This window comes from Pararge aegeria, chromosome 7, assembly GCF_905163445.1.
Source record: "Pararge aegeria chromosome 7, ilParAegt1.1, whole genome shotgun sequence".
NCBI classification, from domain to species: Eukaryota; Metazoa; Arthropoda; class Insecta; order Lepidoptera; family Nymphalidae; genus Pararge; species Pararge aegeria.
This window is the reverse complement of record NC_053186.1, coordinates 11,015,276-11,037,066: the sequence shown is the minus strand read 5'-3', so window position 1 is coordinate 11,037,066 and position 21,791 is coordinate 11,015,276. Positions and strand designations below refer to the sequence as shown.

At 36.2% G+C, this 21,791-nt stretch overlaps 1 protein-coding gene across 1 annotated transcript in view; it reads right to left on the bottom strand.

Moving 5' to 3' along the window:
* Positions 1-17,726, bottom strand: part of LOC120624908 (myosin light chain kinase, smooth muscle-like) — a 60,033-nt gene extending 42,307 nt beyond the window's left edge. The window contains exons 1-2 of the mRNA XM_039891698.1: positions 17,486-17,726; positions 338-381 (exon numbers count right to left, since the gene is read on the bottom strand). Of these exons, the coding sequence (XP_039747632.1) occupies positions 338-371 (34 nt within the window). The 5' untranslated portion in view covers positions 372-381; positions 17,486-17,726. The remainder of the gene's footprint in view (positions 1-337; positions 382-17,485) is intronic.
* Positions 17,727-21,791: the final 4,065 nt, after the last annotated feature.

Genomic DNA, 21,791 nt, shown 5'->3' with positions numbered 1-21,791 from the left:
CTTATGCGGATTCTGATAAAAATATTGCTGGTATAATATTGCGATAATAATTGTGACTGTCAAAGATTATTTGTTTTTCCTAAATATCAAGAAGTTTTAAGATTTGGCACCAATTTGTTTGAAGACCAAGTCTAAATTAATAGGTCTTCATTTGTAAAATATTTAAATATAAACTACAAGTCTAATAAGAAATTAACGCCTTGCTGTATTTACCTTAATCACTAAGGCTATCAAGATTGGAGATATGTTACTTTTAGGTTATTTTCTGTGTCTAAATGTTACAAAATAGTAAAAAACAAATTAGCCCAATAAAGTCCTTAAGAAATAAAAGTCTCACCTCCAACGGGATCCGTTTCATCGACGTGAATCATGTCCAATGATCTGAAACAAACATAATGATTGATCAATGAATTACAGCATTAATTAGAAGCAGTATTTGGCAACAAATATAGCGATTGGAAACTCGAAAACATTCCATGACTCATTCGATACAACCAATATTAAAACCGTGTAAAATTCCGTCTGTGTCGTTCCCAGACCGTTATACAAATAAAGTATGATATATTTTCATTAACTTGACTAATTTATATGGGCACGGAAGTAATATTTGTCAAATGTCACTTTTCGCTTTCTTTTTCATCTCAAGTCGTGACTTTATCGTTATTAAAAGTTGAATTTCTTCGTTGCTACTTTTATTTATAACGGCATACCTTTATTGGTGTCTAGTACACTCGTAATATACTGTATCTTTTGGCTTATTAACGACCTCAGTCACTATAGCAGTTTTTGTTCTATACAAACTCCTGCGACGCTTTACTTTGCTCATTTCTTATATTAGGTCTTCACCATTACTTTAATTATATATTTGATATCTTGTAGTTTTAACGAAAATGAATTCCTAGCCTGGCAGATACCTAGTATCTAGCAGGATGTAGACAAAACAATTAAGGTAATACATTTTCAAGGTTATTCTTACATATTGCTATTTGCTGGGTGTTGTACTTTCAAGCTTTGTATTGTATTGTATCGTTTAATTGGCACTCGGTCTTTATTTGGTCTATTCCTATAAGTTGTAAAGTTGTAACGAATTCAAGGGCACGATTGCTTTGTTTATGCGTTTTAGCCGAGGTTTCCAAGTTTACTATATAATTAGCCTACGAATTTGGGTCAACTATTCGAGCTTACCGCGCGTTGTTATGATTCTCTGGCGACTGTTGCCGATGCACAAATATTATTAGAGGCATCTCAGTTTGTAATCAACACGGATAAGAGAATATTTTCTCCAGATATTTTGTAATGTTTATAAATATTTAAATACATATATATTTCTTCGATGTAGTACCGTATGGGGATTTGCTTCTATACATCCTATATTGTTTGAGAAATAACTTAGGATATAAATATATATATATATAGGTATAAATAGGCATAAATGTGGATGCACATGTTAGTGAATAAATAAAAATCGAATAGTTGTTATGGTTCGCGTTTTTACCAGGTCGTCATTCCGGCACTTTGTTACTCAAACGTCATTCCATTCTTCGATCTAATGCCCTATTGCCACTTCAGCTTCTCGACTCGTTGAGCCATATAGATAACTCTTCTACGGATCTTCTCATTTCTTATTGATCACCTAGAAATACTCTGAGCATAGCTCCCGAACGCCTGCTCATCCGATTATGATTTGGCCGCTCAGCTCTTTCTCGAAATTGTACCTACCTAACTGGCTCGTAAAACAACCAGCACAAAACCATGGAATTTGGAACTCCCTACAAACTATGTCTAACAGTGGACTTTTTTTGGTTGATAAGATGATGATGATGATATTGAAGCTGTAGGCAAATTTTGCGAAACATATTCGTACATACGTGAAAGGGCAAGCTACCGATCGAATTAATTACCTCCTCATATTTTGAAGACTTAAAAAATTACGTATCGACGACATTACACGACGATGTTATCATAAATAATTTGAAGTGTTTAAAAACATGTTAAGACATGATAGAGATTAATGAATATATCCCACTCTTCCGGCATTTTACGCTTTAAAACTGAAACCGAGCAAAAACGGGACAAGGCCAGTTCGTTTTGCATATAATAAAATAATTTAAATATTACGGCTTTGTGAAACACGTCAGCTGGTATCTTATGTTTCAGGTCAAGTTTCTCGAAAAGTGCATTCTTATATATATGGCGGAATATAGACCTCGTTGTGTTTTAGCGTTAATGCCGCTAAATATAAAGTTGATGTGAAGAAATAAAGTAAAAGCCTCCCAAATTTGCCAACCTCAGTCCTCACCTCAGCCATGTTCTGCAGTGTCGTCTACAAGGCTCTGGAATGGGCTAGGCTGAACAAGCAAGAACCGATTTCTGGCAACAGAGACCGTTGCAAACAAACTCGCTTTGCGATGGCAATCCTCGTTGTCCAGCGTGATCATAAGTGGAAAATAAATTGTGGAAGCACAAAAAAGACTATAGAATTTCGAAATCAATTTGTTATCGTAATAAAAAAATTGTGGAAGCACAAAATAGACTATGGAATTTCGAAACTAATCGGTTAATGATCGGCATTTCCAAACCTAAATTAATGCCTGAGTAAAAAGTACCTACTCGCCTGGACAGAGGTAAAGTCAGGAAGATTTTGGGACCAATAATCATGGGACACAATATTAAACCTCAAATTTCAAATTTCAAATTTCAAAATTCAGTTATTCAAGTAGTTCTACTTTATAAGCACTTTTAAAACGTCACGTCAATCTGTATCTCTGTGTGTTTTGTACTCTTCGTTATTATAATTATCGCCTACTGTTCCCTGTGCAGAACGTGTATGAAGTCTAACTGAGATCTCCAGCCACATTCCCGAAAGTCCTTGGCAACCTGGGCACCTGTAATGCATTTGAAACAAACTTTTATGGCTGGACTAGCGAGCAACAACAGTAGAGAAGTTCTTAGTACAACAAGCAACGTTGAAGAACAGAAAACACTTCTCTGCGGCCAGCATTTGCAGGAATTGTTTTATTGTTTTCTTACACGTTAATGTTATCCCTAGGGGATATAGTTAACCTGTCAAAGGAGGGAAACAGCCCTTTTATTATTACACATATATTATTTGGATACTATTTCCACTTGGGCGTCAGTGCTCTGAGAGTTCACAAAGCTGTGAGAGAAAATACATTTGTATTCTTTCTCCGGGGAGATAATTGCCCATGCTAGCCGTGTAGTTGACAAATATAATATCCCCGACTATATCCTGACAAGGAATACAATAAACGTGTCCATCTGTCAAAGTACGACAACAGGGAATAGGAAAAGTTTACCCTTTTTAGTAATTACACGTATATTATTCGGATATTACCTATTTCTAGGAGAGTTGATAAAGTTATGGGGAGTAAAATGTTGTCCTTTCCCCGGGAAGAAAAATGTCTCCCGCCCATGCTAGTCGTGGTGGAAAGGTTGTATTGGTCGTAAATAAACTAAAGTATTGTATTATAATTAATCCATCTTTTTAATACACATAACAACTATCTCGCTTATGTAGCAATATGTTTAATACGTTAATAATATTTCGGATCGATTAAACAGTGGAAGCTTTCACGAGTCAAGGTGAAATTTTTCATGTGGGTGTTTTAGGGCGTCTACGGCGAGTGACAGGCGAATAGTTGATTTATCTTCAAGCAATGTGATCTGTCTATGACCTAGAGTGAAGAAGAATATGACCTTGTGTAAAAAAGAAAATGACCTTGTGATCTACTAGCAATTAGCACATTGAGAGTGACTGATCACTATAGTAGAGGACTGAAATATTCAGAACTTACAGGTATCTGTGAGGAGAGACCCATGCCTGATATAAGATGGTAATGACGATGATTAGGTATAAGTTTCAGGCTTGAAAACGTTCGCTCCGAAATGTAATGTATTAAGGTCGATATTTATTTATGTGTAAGTATATAACTACGAGTACATGTGTTTATTTATTCAAATACTAGCGTACCCAGCTCGCTACGCCGGGCTAGATTTTGCTTTATTTTATTTAAACAATAAACTTACATCATTAAATTTTTAATTTAGGTCTCATAATATATTAAATCATTTATTCCTCTCCGTATTTATTCTTTTCTCGAGCGGGTGAAGATCATTATCTACACCCATGTACACCCAACAATAGAATATCATCATAGTAAATAATAGCTGTATTTGAGAGTTTGACAGTTCAAAAATAGGAGTGCTCCGATCGTCACCAAACTTTACAGGATTACTCGCCAGGTCAACCCGGAGATTCCCTGAAAGTTTCATTGAAATCGGTCCAGCCGTTTCGGAGCCTATACGGAACATACCCACACACTTTCTCTTTTATATATATAGATAGATAGATAGATAGATAGATAACTTCTAACTATTGACGAGCTTCTAAGTGCCTAAACAGATTTGGATGTATCGAAAGAACATTACATACTCTCGAGTGACACTGGCTCTAGTAATTTGGATTAAAGTACATATTGAGACAGGATAACGTCATTTTCAAATTAGAAATTCGTGGAGTTTTCGGCAGTTGTGTTTTTTGTTGCTGTTGTTTTTTTTTTAAAAACATTTTAGTTTAATTTACTCTAAGTTAAGCCTTATTTTTACCACTAATAATGATTGGGTACTACTAATGGGGTACAGTAGATATCTACCTTAAATAAATAAATAAATATACTACGACAATACACACATCGCCATCCAGCCTCAAAGTAAGCGTAGCTTGTGTTATGGGTACTGAGATAGCTGATGGATATTTTTTAATGAATATAATACACATAAATACTTATAATACACAGATAAACACCCAGAAACTGAAAAACATTCATGTTCATCACACAAACATTTTCCAGTTGTGGGAATCGAACCCACGACCTGGGACTCAGAAAGCGGGCCCACTGCGCCACTCGGCCGTCACCTTGTATAGTATATAGACACTATCACTGGAAGTGAGACTCAGCGCGGCTCATTTACATCTTGAAATCCGACACTAGGATTTACTTATCCTACATTCCACTTGCATTTATCGGCACAGACAGATATGTCTATAACAGCTAACTTAGAAAATGTGCCAACTTCATAAAATTCTGTCTACAAAGTCCAAAAAGTAACTTTCAAGGACTTCATTGCGTAAGGTCCAGAAAAATAGTCCACCATTTCAGTTGTTTGGTTTTATTTTCATAGATATTTTTTCTTTGTTTCATTCATTAATGCGCGTTTTCACTAACGATGGACAAGGCGATGGTCTAAGTAAGTAACGCATAATCAAAGAAGATTCCTAGGCATTCATTTACATTTCATCAATGACTTTTCATTAGGCAACTCCTATAACCTAAGTACTTGTCTATGGTTCTTGCAACAAGGTATGGTATTGTTGTTTGTATTTTATAGCCTAACTTGTATGTGAGTGTGTGCGTGTGTGTGTCAGAGGGTGCGCGGGTGTGTGTGCGGGTTTGTGCGTGTGTGTGTGTATGTGTGTGTGCTTGTGAGGCATCGTAGCTCCCGAACTCGAAAGTTCATTCACAACTCCCTCAATATGGGTACAAATTTATTCGAAGCTCAAATTTTTCAATATGGGTAGGTATCTAATGAAAGGGCTTGACTAGTACAATAATATACACTATATTGAAAGGGAATGATTTTGTCTCGTGGGATTTTTCCGCTTTTGTTTTCGTGTTTATTATCCTGGAAAACAAACGGTTACCACGGGATTTGGGAAAACCGTAAACAGCTAGTATGCTAACTTTTTTTTTTTTATTCTTTATTTATTCGGGACTTTTCTTAACAATAAGAATGTCAGCCCCATCGTTCCCTTTACAAAAATTTATACTTCCTTTCTCTTATCTTAACTTAAAATCTAATAGAATTCTGGCTACCTCTGAATAAGGTGCCGCCAGGATACTTTGCCAAATCCCCACATCATGAAGATTTATTTTAAATTTACATATTAATTGGTCCCTCATTGGCCTATTCCGAACACACTCCCCCAACAAATGCAAGACATCTTCGTCTATATTACAAATTTCACACTTAGGTGAACTGACCCTTTTCATAAGATATCCAAATTTGTTTAGAGGAACATGTCCAGCACGCAGTCTCAATAACATCACAACTTGTTGGCGCTTCAATCTTACCTCACAGAACCACGGGACACGAGGAGGCTCGCATTGTATGCTCTTATACCAGATACCTTTACTTTTTGACCGTTCGTCAAAATACACTTTCCAATTTTTGCAACATTCCTTTTTGAATTTTGTTAAAATTTCGCAATAGTTTGGTTTAACCTCAATATAATCTCCTTCGAACAATGCTCTTTTAGCCAGGGTATCAGCCATCTCGTTTCCCGTAAGTCCAATGTGTGAAGGAATCCACTGTAATTTTAAATCAATTCCTTTACATTGTAAGGAATTTATTACCCTCAATATTTCATACGCTACTGATATACCCCTTGTTCCTCGAACACAACCCATTATATGAAGAATAGCACTTTTGCTATCTGAATAAATTACAATATTTCTATCTGTAACATTTACAGCATAGGAAATTGCTAACAATATAGCAGTGAGTTCAGCAGTCATAATAGAAACGTTACTATTAATCTTTAACATTTTCCCTATGTTACAGTTTGGATCATAAAAGGAACACCCAACATTCAATTTATCTTTAGAACCGTCTGTGTATAACGAATACCATCCAGTATATTTACCATGAATTTCCCGTATTGTTTCCTGTCTTAGTATATTTATATCAGACTTTTTTTTTGAATATTTCATACAGTCTAAATTGCTTTTACCTACATTACTTATACCAATACTAGAGACCCACGTATTCAAACAAAACATATCCAAAGGATTCGAGGACATTATATTCTCGTCCTTCGTTTTTAAATATGTTTCTGGTAGCAAGGGTTTCTTTTTGTTACACCAGTAACTATTATCAATTAGTAAACTAAGATCTAAGATACACTGAACGGTTTTGCTATCAGACCAGGACTGACATTTTAAACAATATTTTGTTGCAAGATAAGTCCTCCTTATAATTAACGGCACTATACAAAGATCACTTTCCATCACGTGTATAGGGGTTGATCTTATGTATCCTCCAATGATCCTCATAGACTGGTTTTGAATCTTATCTAACTTATATAAGTGGGTATTAGCACTGTTACTATACAGAAAGGAGCCATAATCTATCCTACTCCTTATTAATGTCAAATATAGTCTACGTAAATGCAAGGGATGTATCCCCCATCCAGACCCTGCCAGAACTTTAAGAACCTGTAAAAATTTTCCGGCTTTTGCACATGTTTCATTAATATGTTTCCCCCAGCGGAGTGACCTATCCAACCAAATACCCAAATATCTAAAACTATCAACTAACTCTAGATTTAAATCATTTATATTAACATTAACACAGTCATGTCTTTTATGCCCTCTACTGAAAATACATAATTTTGACTTAGTACTAGAGATCTCCAATCCCAATTTGTTCAATATGGTAATTAATGTTTCTACTGCAGTTTGTAACTCTACTACACTATCTTGGATTTTCTTACAACTAGCATACATAACAATATCATCAGCATATTGACTCAAAAAAACGTTTTTAATTGACTGACAGATCTCCAGAGTGGCTACATTAAATAAAAGAGGTGAGAGTGGGTCTCCTTGAGCGAGACCCTTATTTGTCCATCGCTCAAAATAGGAATCATCTACATCGCTTTTAATTTTTCTTCTAGTCTTTCATTCAGAATAGTATGAGGATAAAAATGATCATTAGTTCAGATATATCTTTTTAATTAACATACATTGTTAAAAGAAAATTGAAATGGTACACTTAATTCACAGAATTTATGTAGAAACCGTGTACACGACTAATATTGAAGTATCAAAAACCACTCCACTTTAGAATGGTTTCTCGAACAAATAGTCAGTCACTTCATATAATTTAGCACAGACAGTACTTATTTTACCTGTAATGTTGTAAACGTTCACAATAAAATGGGAAAATGGGAAAAAGTTTGTAAGCTACGAGAGCTAGTAACATTCCGCGGCTGTAAAGTGAGACGTGCGCGGGGCGTTTTCACTGTTTTTGGACACAATACACTGCAGAATCCACATTCAGCCATTATTGTATTAATGGCTGAATGAGGATTCTGTAGGTTCTTAATTCAATGACTTAATTTTACTGCAAAGGCGCACTAATATGTATAATATGTCTGTGATTGTACTTCTGCAATATAGCGAAACTGTCAAATTTCGAATCTTCCGACTCCAGAATCTGTCCGATAGCGAATAAAGGACGTGACATTATGAGTAGGTAACTTTGTTTCCAAAACCTCAATGCGAGTTTAACCGGCTCTGATAGACTGGGTCGACGACACCGCTTTCCAAACCTGTTCTGATAACCGCATGCTACACATAACCAATGTTTGCGACAGTAAGACACATAGGTATGTGGCATGTACGTACACGTTTCATAAATAAAAGTGGCTCATGGTAAAGTTTTTTTTTTTTTTGGCCAAGTACTTATTTTTTTTTAAAGTGAAAACTTAGCACCTAGTGAGCACTTTTGGGTAAACAAAAATCATGGTACTCGCGTCATCGTTTTACATGAGCCATATGTATACCTACGGTGTCTATATTTATACTTTTTGGGTGGACAACGAGCGTGAAACTCGCATCATCTTAACCGTACGCTTACCATTAGTTTTACGCATTAATTTAATATATGTTAATATCGTTCTATATTTACACTTTATATGTATGTAATGTATGAAGCTTTGATAGACAGCGGTTAGGACTTCGGTCTCACTCGGAGGGCCGAGTTCGAATTCCAGCACGTAACTTTCTAAGTTATGTGCGTTTTATAAAATACGAACGGACGAAGTCGCGGGCAACACTAGCTATTGCCCGCGACTTCGTCTGCGTTTGATTTTGTTTTTTGATGTGGCATTCAATTTAGTTTTAGTTCTAAAAAATATTTAAAGTATTCAGTATCGCTAAGCCTTAAATGAGGGGTTTGCTGCTGTCCGCTGAGGAGTTCTGTCCTCTATCTCCAACCACATACATCAGATCTTCACAAAGTTTGGGCAAAACTAATCACATATTATAACCGATTGAGTTATCGTCAAACATTTTGAAGAGGGGATGAAAGCATCCCCTCTCCCAAAGGAACCGATCTTAATGTCGGGATAAAATGGATCCTATATTACTTCTAACACTTCCAAGAATATATGTACAAAGTTTCATGAGGATCGGTTAAGTAGTTTTTGCGTGAAAGCGTGACAAACAAACTTACATTGACATTTATAATATTAGTAGGGATAGGGTTGTGGTGCGACCAGTTTGCCCTTTTTTTTTTCGTAGGGTAATCCTCATGGATACCACCGCACCACGGGGAGGCACAGTGGTTATGTCGGACTCGTACCGGCTAAAACCCCACGGTGTTTCAACAAGTCGCCGGGCACACAACCGCGAATCAGCTAGCGACCACCAATTCTCCCTGGCCTTGCCCTGCAATCGGGCGGTAATGGCTTGGCATGATGATGAATTCGAAAAAACCTAATAGCTCAACGATACAATTCACAAGTTATATATAGTTACCACTTCTATCGACAGTCCCCAAAGATTGCCCCATATGTTTTTTTTTATAATGATATGTTCCAAGCACATGGGTCCAATGTTAAGTGGAAAACCATCGCTTATAGGTAGAAGCAACACTTCGCAGGGCGTTCAAGGCACACGTAAGGTACCTGTAAGGTGCTAACTTGTGTCCATTAACCTGAGACGTAGGTGCTTAGCAGTTAGTCAAGATCGGTGCAGTGGTCGCGCTAAACATACAAAATTAAAAATTCTAAATTCTAAATTCATTTATTTCAAGTAGGCCTAATTTAAGCACTTTTGAAACGTCAAGTATGTCTGTTTGTAGCAACTCTACCACCGGTTCGGAAAGCAGATTCTACCGAGAACAAGCCGGCAAGAAACTCAGCAGTTGCTTTTTTCCAACATTGTTTTACAATTTAACAATCTTTGTCCTATCTTGTGTGAGATGAAAGCGGAGCGGCTTGCTTCCAGGCGACCTTGTCATTACAAACAAACAAATACCAGACACACTTTGGCATTTATAGTAGATATTATGAATGTTGCAAAAAAACTAAAGACAAACTTGAAACACTTATTACTTTACAAAGCCAGCGTGGAATGCTGCCAAGGATGCTGGCTGCATTTCCGCTCTGAAAAGCCAGGCTAGCCAGATACTTTGCGCAAAAAAATTGCCAGCCATTCAGTCAACTAATTTCTTTCACGTCCCTATTTCAGTTGGTGTACGAAAGTGGGTAAATATATATATTTACTTTCAATTATAAGCTCGGTAGCCTTATTAAAAAATGCAATATGTAGTTATCTAATCAGCCGATTTATCAAAATATATGAGTTATTGACGTTATTAAGTATATTTGACTTAAACGTACCTACTCAAATTATCTATCGTGCTCAAACATGTATAAATACGTGTGCATTAATTTACTTATATCATCAACGACAGATTGATGAATATTAGGGACGTATTGTAAGCGTTTTAATATGGAAATATATCAATTTTGTCATCATCGTTATCAACCCACTAGAGAGTTCGGGTCTTCTATTAAAATGAGAAGGGTTTAGGTCGTAGTTAACCACACTGGCCAAGTGCGTATTGATAAACTTGAAACGCCTTCGTGAACGTTTTCCATAACGTTCAACGTTCCTTACGATGTTTTCCATCACTGTTAAAGCAAGTGATATTTTAATAGCTGAAATTAAAAACGCACATAGCTCCGAAAAATTAGAGGCGCCGGGGATCGAACTCGGTCCTGCCAATAGGGAGCCGGAGCCCTAACGGCTATCACCGTTCAAAATCAATTTAGTAGAAACAAAAAAAGAGCCACGTGCAAGAATTAAAATTTCATGACAGTATGTCAAAGACTTCCACTAGACTGTTTAGCGATTTGGCACGGATATTCAGCTAGGCATAAATAGATGCTAACTAATAATTTACTTCGTGAATAATAAAGAAATTTAAGTATCATCTGATTACGCGATGCCAGAAGCGGTATTGTGTCCATTGCCCTATGTGTTAAATTTACTCCTTTATATCGTTACCCTTAACGTCATAGCTGGCTGTTTTGTTGTTCTCAATAGGATTGCTCTGTGGTCTATCTGTAATACTTGAAAACAGTTAACATTCTGTATAATTAGAATAAGTATATAAAAACAGTTTAAATTTACTACATTATTTTAAATAACTTAGCGAATAAGTTAAACTGTGTAACGCTAGTCGTAAGTTGATAAATATGTGTGGAATCTTAAACAAAAGAGGTTTTATTTGCATTCATGATCACAATACTGCAAAATACTACAAAATACTGGGAAAATAAAATGTTCCTAATTGCAAATTACAAAGTTACTTATTTAAAAATAGCCTTTTCGATTCGAGCATTTGCTCGCAGTTTAGGTTTTTGTACTTTAAATGAATTGATGTTGATGTAAAGTTGTTTAAATTGGTTTTTCGTGACAAATTTAATCCGTAATATGCCAGACAAGATAATTATTGCTGGTATTAAAGTGACTCTTCTCTAAGAAGGCAAACTCAAGCTTATGTATCGAAACGGTTTGTTGTCAGTCGTTTCACTGTTCAGCGGACCTGGACTAGATTTCAAGTTACCGGTTCTTTGAAAAGAAGACCAAGATCAGGAAGATAATAGCATACTGAGTCCAGAGACGATAGATATATTGTGAGCCAAACTTTATGAAATCAGAAGTCTATCGACATTAATATCAAAGACTATTAATATAATAGAAATGTGAGTATTAACGTATGGCCTCTGAGGAGGAGACTTCTAGAAGTCGCTATACAAAATCGAAGACCAGCTAGGAGTCCTAAATAGATCCGTGGGCACCGTGTAGCAAGGTTAAAATTTTCCAAAAATTGTGCGACGTGGTCTGATGTAGAATAGAGCAAGTTTTTATTCAGATGAAGCCCGAATCTCATTATTTAGTTAAGACCGATGTAAAGTGCTAAGAAGACCAGGAGAGCTTTATGCAAAGGTAGGTTTTGAAGAAATTACGCCATACGGTGGAGGCTCTGTCATCTTTTGGGCTGGCATAACTTCTGAAAATCGTATTGAGTTAGTATTCGTAGAATATGAATCTCTAAATGCTTAAAGCTACATCATGGAGCTTTTCAAATTAAGCTTAATTTTGATAATATATCATGGATTTCCGCAAAGTAACGCCTGCTTCTATCCAACATCATGGAGCTCGTAATTCCTCATGCACAACTAGTGTTACAGGAAGTGCTGCTGTGTTTACGGACGACAATGCTTGAGCACGCACGACGACGTAGATGCTCAAGTGAAGTTGGAATCCGCCGTTTAGATTTCAATAGATATTTTTCTTGTTTTAACCCTGTGACTTGTGTGATCTTTGTCTACATTGTGTTAAACTTTAAACTTCTTACTGTTTCTTTTACTTTATGTTATGCGTGCAATAAAGGGTTTCTTCTTCTTCTTGTGCCGGGTGACTCTTTGGTCATCCCGCCAAGCAACATTGGAGCAGAGTGGAGTGGAGTATATACGCACTTATCTGTCAAGCCCTCGTGAGTGTTACTAAAGACATCAGTGTAAACAAACGTCAATATGGTGGCCGCCAGTCAAAAATCCTCAATTTGACTTTAGTAACTTCATTTATTAACTGTTAAACAAAACGAAACTTTATTTTTAATCAGCATGCACGTTTTCCACTTTTCATTGACGAAATAAAAACATTCTTTGACCGCTCATACTTATTTTCAGTGTCGCTAATATTATGACAAATCCATAAGCAGGTCACTAGTAATTTTAGATACACTGAAAAAGAATTACACTAAAATTAAATTTATTGAGTAAAAATTTAGTGAGTCAAAGACTTTTTGAAACAGCTGTTTAGAAAAGTCACTGAAAATACTTCTTCATACATGCAAACTTCTAACTTCAACTTCGGTAAAAAGCTCTTTTTTCGCCCTTCCGTAGGTACTTTAAGATTTATTTACTTTCACTGTTGATGACTTAGCTATTTCACAAGTTCAGGTAATTACATTCCATCTTCGAAGTGCCTTTGGAAACTTTTAAGCAGATATTTATGTTTCCAATTAATTATTATCTACATTTAAAACGGTAAACTTTGTATGGCGGTCATTTCGATTTTTTTTAATTTTAGCTGTATCTTTTTTTTAATTTTCTTGGTACGGGGCTACTCCGCGGCTGGTAAAACATGATAGATATTTCCGATAAAGAACATTGGTAGGCGTAGTATGAATTAGTTTCTAAATGTAAGTGTTTTGAAAACTGAACCCCTTTTAAATTTTAGGAAAAATTCTGAACTTTCAACTTCTGTTTTAATATAACTTATGAGATTGGAAGTATTGCCATTTCAGTTGATACTTAGTTGGTACAGCCACCATGTTGGCACGTCTGTAGGTACATATTTTACTAAGCCGGGTGCAGATGCATTTAGTGCGTAACAAATATTATAATGTACTTAAAGCAAATTCAATGCGAATTCTTCGTAAACACACATAATAATAATATGTGACTAAGTATTTACATGTATGGACCCGGATTACGTCTCGTTGTTCGTTCATATCAATAAAGTATGCGACCTACGTTGTTTTAAATCGGGATCAACTTTTCGCGTCTGAATTTTTGCGATTGCCCAGAAATAACCCGGCGGCCTCGACTGGCCAATTGACATTTGAAACAAACCGTGAGATATTTAGAATTTTAAAATATAGCCACTTTAAATTTGACGTGGCTTACCTGTATAAAGTAAAGCGAGGTGTCCTTATACTCATCAACAACAAGTTTAAGTTGTTTTGTGATTTAACGTCAAAGATTTCGTTTCACAATATAAATAATTACCTACTAAAAATCCAAATAAAACTATTCATATTCTTTGTACGGCTAAACCAATTTTATTGAAACTTTCCCACAAATATAGAGGTTAAAACCGGAAGTTATCTTGGTTATTTTACATGCTAGAAATCCATTCCTTAGGTACAGACACCGGTTGGCATAAATGCGTTAAAGCTGCAAACCGACGCGACTGACCACGTTAAACAAGCAACTAGCATGCAGTCGGCTTGTAGTTTTGATGCTGTTTTGCCAGGCGTACCAAATCTGCTTCAAAACTGCAATTTTGTAGCTGGCTTACAGTTCTATTGCCGATCGTGTGGTCTGCCCAGAGGCATATTAATAAACGTGAAATAACTCTGGAATAATCACTGTCACACTTCAACCTTTCAAATGTCAGAGCGACATAAAACACTATATTTATACTCTTTATTTGCACACAACTAAAAATTCAGAAGAAGAATAAAAAAAACACAGACAGAAGCAGTATACAAAAGGCGGCTATCGCTTCGTAGCGATCTCTTCCAGGCAACCTTAGGATAAGGAAAACAAAAGGATAACAGGCTGCAGGTTGTGCATATACTATAGTAGGTAGGCAGAGAACATTTTTTATTTTAAGTATTGGGCATAGATTTAATATGTTACTGTCGTTATTGGGTAACAAAATCTATTCAAACAAATGATATACTAATCCGCAATCTTTCGGATATCAGTACGACCGCTTACCAATGAGCTTGAGGCGAGTGCTCGTACTCGTAAGTCATGACATGACTCGCTCTTGAGACTTGACCTACATGTAACATCTACGTTTAACACCGGCCTTCGCAAATAACGAGAAAGTTGTCTAATTAATGCCGGTTGCGAATATTAACGATTTGCAAATCGAGACTTTTTTTGACGCACAGACAAAGAGGCTTGGTTAGTTGGAAAAGATGTGTACCTAAGCCCTGTAGATGTGATATGTGTAGGCGTATAAATGAGATATTATTAGTGGTGTTTTATGTTTGTAATCTGGCTAATGTGTTAGTATTGAGTTATTTGTATATTAGTTTAGTGCACGACCTTTTATATTTTCTTTTTAGTATTCCAAATCCTAAGGTTGCCTGGCCGAGATCGTTACTGAGCGGTAAGGCCGCCTTTTGTATCCTAAAGTGAAGAGACTTATTTTTTTTTTAGAGTACATAACTAAAGAGTATAAATAAATAAATACACAACTACAGAGTATAAGATTTGTAAAAACTACGGTATGATATCATAATAGAAATTTTCCGAGTTCAATACGTTAAGAGTAATTATTGAACTAAGATTAATAAAAAATATGCAGTGACAACCATAACATCAGCTGTTTTTGCATTTGAGGTCAATCCTAGGGTCAAACGGGGTCACAGACTACTATGGTAACAACAAGGTTATCGTCCACGTTCATAAGTGTATGTGACACTTGTTTATAATATGTTATTTCAAGTCATAGTTTGACGAAATGTTGTAGCTCTGTTTATGGGCTTTTCTACTGGGTGGCCCATTTGCTGGTTATTTCAATTATTACTATACAATTAATTGGGCTATTAAATTAAAAAGTTTCATTTGTTTGGCTGTGTTTCTTTGTCATCGAAATGCTTAAATTGAAGCGCCGATTAGTTATTAATTTTTTTTTGGAATATGCGGTTTTTAGATAAAGCACATAAAAATATTTCAAGTAAACTACTTCAACTAAGTTTGCTTTATTTTGTCAAGTCTTTTGAAAAGTCAATTTATTTGTTTGTTTGTTAGAGATTTAACCGAGAAGAAACCGGCAAAACGGTAAATGCTCTACATTATTTATTCAATCTTGTGTGCAGTTGAAAGTGGGGCCGTTTGCTTTTATGCATACCCTTGTCATTTATAAAATTGACAATTTACATTCTGCTCGATATAATAAGTGGTTTTTATAAATTATGCAATGGGAAATCTTGTATGACCTTCGGAACAGGGCATAATTGAAATTGAGGTCCTACTTAAACGAAATACTCTTAATCATCATCATCATCATCATATCAACCAATCACCGGCCCACTACAGGGCACGGGTCTTCTCCGTGGTCCAGTGCGGATCGGTGGACTCCTCACACCTTAGAGAACATTATGGAGAACTCTCGGGCATGCAGGTTTCCTCACGATGTCTTCCTTCACCGTTGAAGCAAGTGATATTTGAATTTTTTTAACGCACATAACTTAGAAAAGGTAGAGGTGCTGGGATTCGAACTCGGCCCCCGAAAGTGAAGTAGAAGTCACCTATTTAGCTATCACCGCTATAATATACTAAATACTATATAATAATTACTGTTAGGTTAGTAGTAGTAGAAAAAATTAAAAAGAAATCCGAAGAGTGTTGGGAATCGCAACTTAGAAGTTGAAAATTATTTATTAAATTAAGTCATTCAATGATGTTCGTAGAGGCCGAACTCCATGAGAAACACCAGGTCACTGCACCAAATAAAACCAAATAGCCCAAGGGTAGTTATTTAATAACTATTACACTAATTACTTATTAGGTACTACCCCCAGAATGGAAATACACTTTATTGACTTAACAAAAATTACTTAACAATTGCTTTTGGAAATCGATTAAAAATTATTGTTAATAATTTTTAATCGATTTCCAAAAGCAAAGAGGCTCCGATCTCAGACTGGGTAGGTACCTAGGTACTTTCGTATATTCATTCGATGATAAAATTTTAATGGATACACCGATTTGCAGCAAATACCTACTGTATAATTTTGTAACGTTTTGTAGAGGTAGTTAAATACGTTTAATGATTTGTAAACTCTATGGCGCAATTTAAAATCTTCCCTGTGTATTTTTGTTTAAACCTTGGCTCAGAACCTTCCAAATGTATAAACATTATTGTATTTACGTGTCTCATTAGGTATATTTTGTTCCATGACGTAGGACATCCTTAACAAGTTATCCTGCAAGAGTAAAAAGGAAAGGTCTTGAATACTAATCATCCTTTTGTTGTTTTATAAATTCAGAGATCCTTGATCCGTTTGGCCGGGATCCGAAGCAGTGAACTTAAATTAAAGCTCTAAAACAATTTTGCTACATTATCAGAATTTACTTAATAACTAGGTACCTACTTATCGTTGCATAACTGAACCTACCTAGTGTTAATTTTTGTTAGGTTAGGCTGGGAATAATACCTATAACTTTATTTCAATAAGGAAAAATACCAAACTAAAGGTGATATTGTTAAAGGATTATTTAAAAAAAAAAAGTACTTAGAGCAATGATGATATAAACACGCCATATTATGAAGATACGAAGTAAGCAGTGTGTATATTAGCCATAATTTAAACGAATTTAATTTGTAAATCTTTGGAATGGGGAAGGTCCACAATCGGAGTAGATTAATATTAAATATGTCGATTTCGTATTAAGATGAAAGGTGTGACCTGGTAACAAGACTGTCACATCACATGTGACCGCTAAGACCGAATTCCGAGTAAATCAACACACACAGCCCGGGAAAAGTTGACTTTCGAACCTTATAAGTACACTCACCTTCTGCAACTTTAGCTCAAACACATAAGGCTACGCACACAAATAATGGGAATCGTATTTGAAAAATAAAACACAAATAAGGCCGAACGCACACACACGATGACGCACTGGCACAAAACCGATAGTTTCGTAACACTGGACGCGACGTGAAAAAAAACAATATGTCAAGTGATGTTTTTTGAATTTGGAAGCGCTACCGCCGTCGCGTCGCGAGCGCTGGATTGCGACTGGCAACGCTGCGCAAGCGACCGCCGGCGAATCTAATTTTATCGCGTCAGTAATACGAGATAAACTTATAAAGCCGTTCTTTATTGAGGAACTTTTTATTCTTAAGTACCTATATGTATTTGTTTTATATGTTTTATGTGTGAAATCGAGCGGACAACCTCTCCATCCAACGCTGGGCGCGTAACGTTGCTTAATAACTGGCCTTGTTGAAAGTTTCGCTTGGTACGTTGAACTTTAGCATTTGTCAAAGCTCCGGCGTAACTTTATAGTCTACTATGGGGGAATATGAATGGCGACTTTGTTTTATAGCTGGAGAGTTGGTGGGTTATCTTTCATAGGTTTTTGTTTTCGATTTTGATTAACCTGGAGGTGATTGCGTGGTATGCGAACCTTCTATCATAGAATTAACGGACTTTAACAGCTAAGCTATCACGGTTCTGACATTTTAAATTTGTAATAATGTTATAAACTGATGCCTGACTGATGCTGAATTTTTAACATAGTTTCACAGGCTACTGAGTAGTAAAGGTTTCCTTTACGCTACTCACACAGATAATTTACAGAGTAACGTTAATAGGTATTATGTTTTCTTATTCCTTAAAAATGGAATAAACGAATGAAAATTCTTAAATCCAAATAGGTAGGTACGGTAGTTTGTTCATCGTTAGTGAAAACGGGCATAAGCACCCTAACCTTGTGTTCGATTGCTTAGAAAATAGCTTTTGTAATAATGGTACTCACTATCTTAGAATATTCCACTGGCTCTTGGACTCAAAGCTTTATGTTAGGGCCTGCGCCTACTAGCGGTATGGCACATACGGGATATTTTTTTCAACGTAGATAAATACTAGCAGTTCCACGCAACTTCTTTTGCGAACAACTTGTGATAATTACTAATTTTGAGCCTAACGAACTTTTATTCTCCGACACACGTGTTCGCAAAGGTGTTTTAAATAGCCTGGTGTTTCCATTTTGCGAAAAAAATATTTTCGCTTTATTATTACTATAAATATACAAAGACGGATTAGTATCAACATGTACACAAACAAAGCTACGAAGCATATCGTAGCTTTGTTTGGTTACTTTGTGTTTAGCATGCCATTGCGAAATGCCTAAGCATTCTTTGGAATTCAAATCGCACTATTCTTATTGACTACAATCTAACCTAGTGGCAACCGATGATGCATTCTAAGATGGTAGCGGGCTAGCATGTTATATAGGCTTATTGCAACCATATCGAGCCAGTAGATCCGATCGGTTTTTACCTACACGGTATCGTACTGGAAAGCTAAAACGCTTGACGCCATTTATTTGTCGGTGTGGTAACTATACAAATACCGGACCAGACCAGATAAAACTAAGAAAATTATGAATTCCCAAATTGCTGCTGCTGGGGATCGAGCCGCTCAGCATCGGGTTATCCACTCATTGGGGAAAAGCGCTCACCAATGAACCATGGAGGGCGTCAATTTCTATTTATTTATACGTATCGAGTGTGCCCAAAGCCCATACCGTGCTGATCCAGTTGGCGTATGCCCTTAGGCGTAGCTTTATGGTATATGAATGACGTGTTTGTGTCGGCTATTGTTACTTTCTACGGGAAGATCAACTTTTTATTAGAATCATACCAGTTTCCGTTTAGGAATAACACGAAGCGAAACAATACAATGGCGACTTCCTTTAGAAAGTTGTGCGTTTACTTATTAATTGGTTAGTTTAGTACTTATCTAAGTTCTACTGTGCTAACGTAAAAGGCCACTTTTTACCTTTTTTTATTGACAACATCATTATAGTGATTAACGCTTTACCGGTCCTCTACCGCACCGGTGGAGCTCTCTGAATAAGAAGGGTTCAGGCCCGAAGTCCACTACGATGGTCAAGCTCGAATTCGTAGACTTCAAACGCCCTTGAGAACATTATGACGAACTTTGAGAAATGCAGTCTTCACGATCTATTCCTTCACCGAAACAAGTGTAATTTAAAACGCCCATAAATCCGAAAAGTTAGAAATTCGTGCCGGAGATCGAACTCGGCCCCTGAAAGTAAAGCCGGAGGCTTACCTACTAGGCTATTAAAAACATACTAATGCAGCAATAATAAAACATAACATAATTTATTTATTTTATTGGTTAGGGAAACTTACAGTTAATACAGAAGATAAAATTCAAAATTCATTTATTTCAAGTAGGCTTAATATAAGCACTTTTGAAACGCCAAGTATGTGTGTAGTGACTCTACCAGCGGTTTGGAAGTCAGATTTCGAGAAGAAGCCGGCAAGAACCTCAAAAGAGCTTGTGAGAGATGAAAGCGGAGCCAGATGCTTCCAAGCAACCTTGACATTATAGATAGAAGAACAGGTTTAGTAGTACAGCCAATTACTTACAAGTTTTCACAATTAGAATTAGTTAGATTTAATAGAAATATAACGACGTCTGTCTGTGCGTACACAAGGTGAACGCGGACGCGTCGTGGCGCCAAGGAAACGATATACAGACAACTAAAGAGATATTAGCTTACATGTAATAAGATACAAGTCTGCTTAAAAAGGGGGTATTAAGGTTGTGGGGTTATGGGCATTAAAGTATTCTTATTAATGACAAACTTGCTCCACAACTTTTCCTGAGAACAATCATCTTAATCATCAACATGTCAAACAATGAACGTCCACTGCTGGACATAGGTCTTTTGTCTTTTTCCGCTAGTTCCAGCGGCTCCCTGCGATTCTCTTGATGTCATCCGTCAATCTCGTGGGGGGTCTACCAACGCTGCGTTTATCAGTGCGAGGTCGCCATTTAAACACCTTGGGACCCCAACGTCCATCTGTTCTCCAAGCTATGTGCCCCGTTCACTGCCACTTTAGCTTCGCGAATCATTGAGCTACTACTGAGCTTGAGCTGAGATCAATAATTTTTGAGAAATATTGTACACAGTTGTCGTAGAAAGATTGGTACGAATAACAACAGCTGACAGCTGTGTTTACATTTTAAAGTAAAATGGGGGTCAGGGGTTACTATGGCAATAGAAAAAATGTTTCGACCCCAGGTAATATGAAAATAATAAGTCAGTGTAAATGTGATTTAAAGTCATTACAATAATTAGTACGTAGGACTGCTAATGTATTCTGTGCAATTATTTACGATACGATATATGAAAACTTCGATAGGTTTATTACTTTTTACAAATCCCGTGGAAATCGTTAGTTTTCCTGGTATAAGAACTCTCTGCCCTTTCAACTAAGTACAAAAACAAGTTGGTTGTTAGACGATTGTTACCGAACTAGCAAACAAACATTCGCATTTATAATATCACTAGCCGTTTCCAGCCCGCTTCGCTGGGCGAATTGAAAAAGGAAATAAATTACATTTTATGTTTCATTTTTATTTATTTTTTTCATATTTTTATTATTCTCCTTTTTTTTTATTTTTGTATGAACATAAATAGGCCCCGCGGATAGAACTGTAAGCATCGATATTGTTTAGACTTACTCAAATTCCAAATTCCATCGATTTAGCCTGTATCTTTCATCCAGGTGATTTTTCTCACTAATATTCATTGTAACTTTCAATGTGCAATCATTATAACATTTCCGTGCCTTTCTTCCAAAAATTAATAATAATTGACATGAAGAAAAAAATTTGAAATGAGCATTGAAAGTTTAAGTTAAAGTCATTGCAAGTCTCATATGTGAAGTTGAAATCTGTCTAGGTTCAAGTGCGACGAATTTTCTGTTAACTCTTATAGAAAATTAATTGTGCATGTTTTTTATGAATTCTATTGGAATAAGTAACTAAATTTCTTTTCCACATCTCATGTGCTTGGAAAATGCATTCATTTTAATCTGTTACATTTCCGCGATCCCGCAATAAAAGAATTCGTCGGTTATGTAGTCTGCAAAAGTAAAATGAATGTAAAATTCTTAGTCCGTTGATTGGATAGCTACATGTAAAGTTAAGTTTTTGAAACCTCTCAATGACTTTTTCTCCGCTGCCAAAAAGACGATTGTTGTAAGGAAATACACGAATATCCCTACATACACGAAGATCCCCACCAAATTTGGAGTCTGTAGAAGTTACAGGTT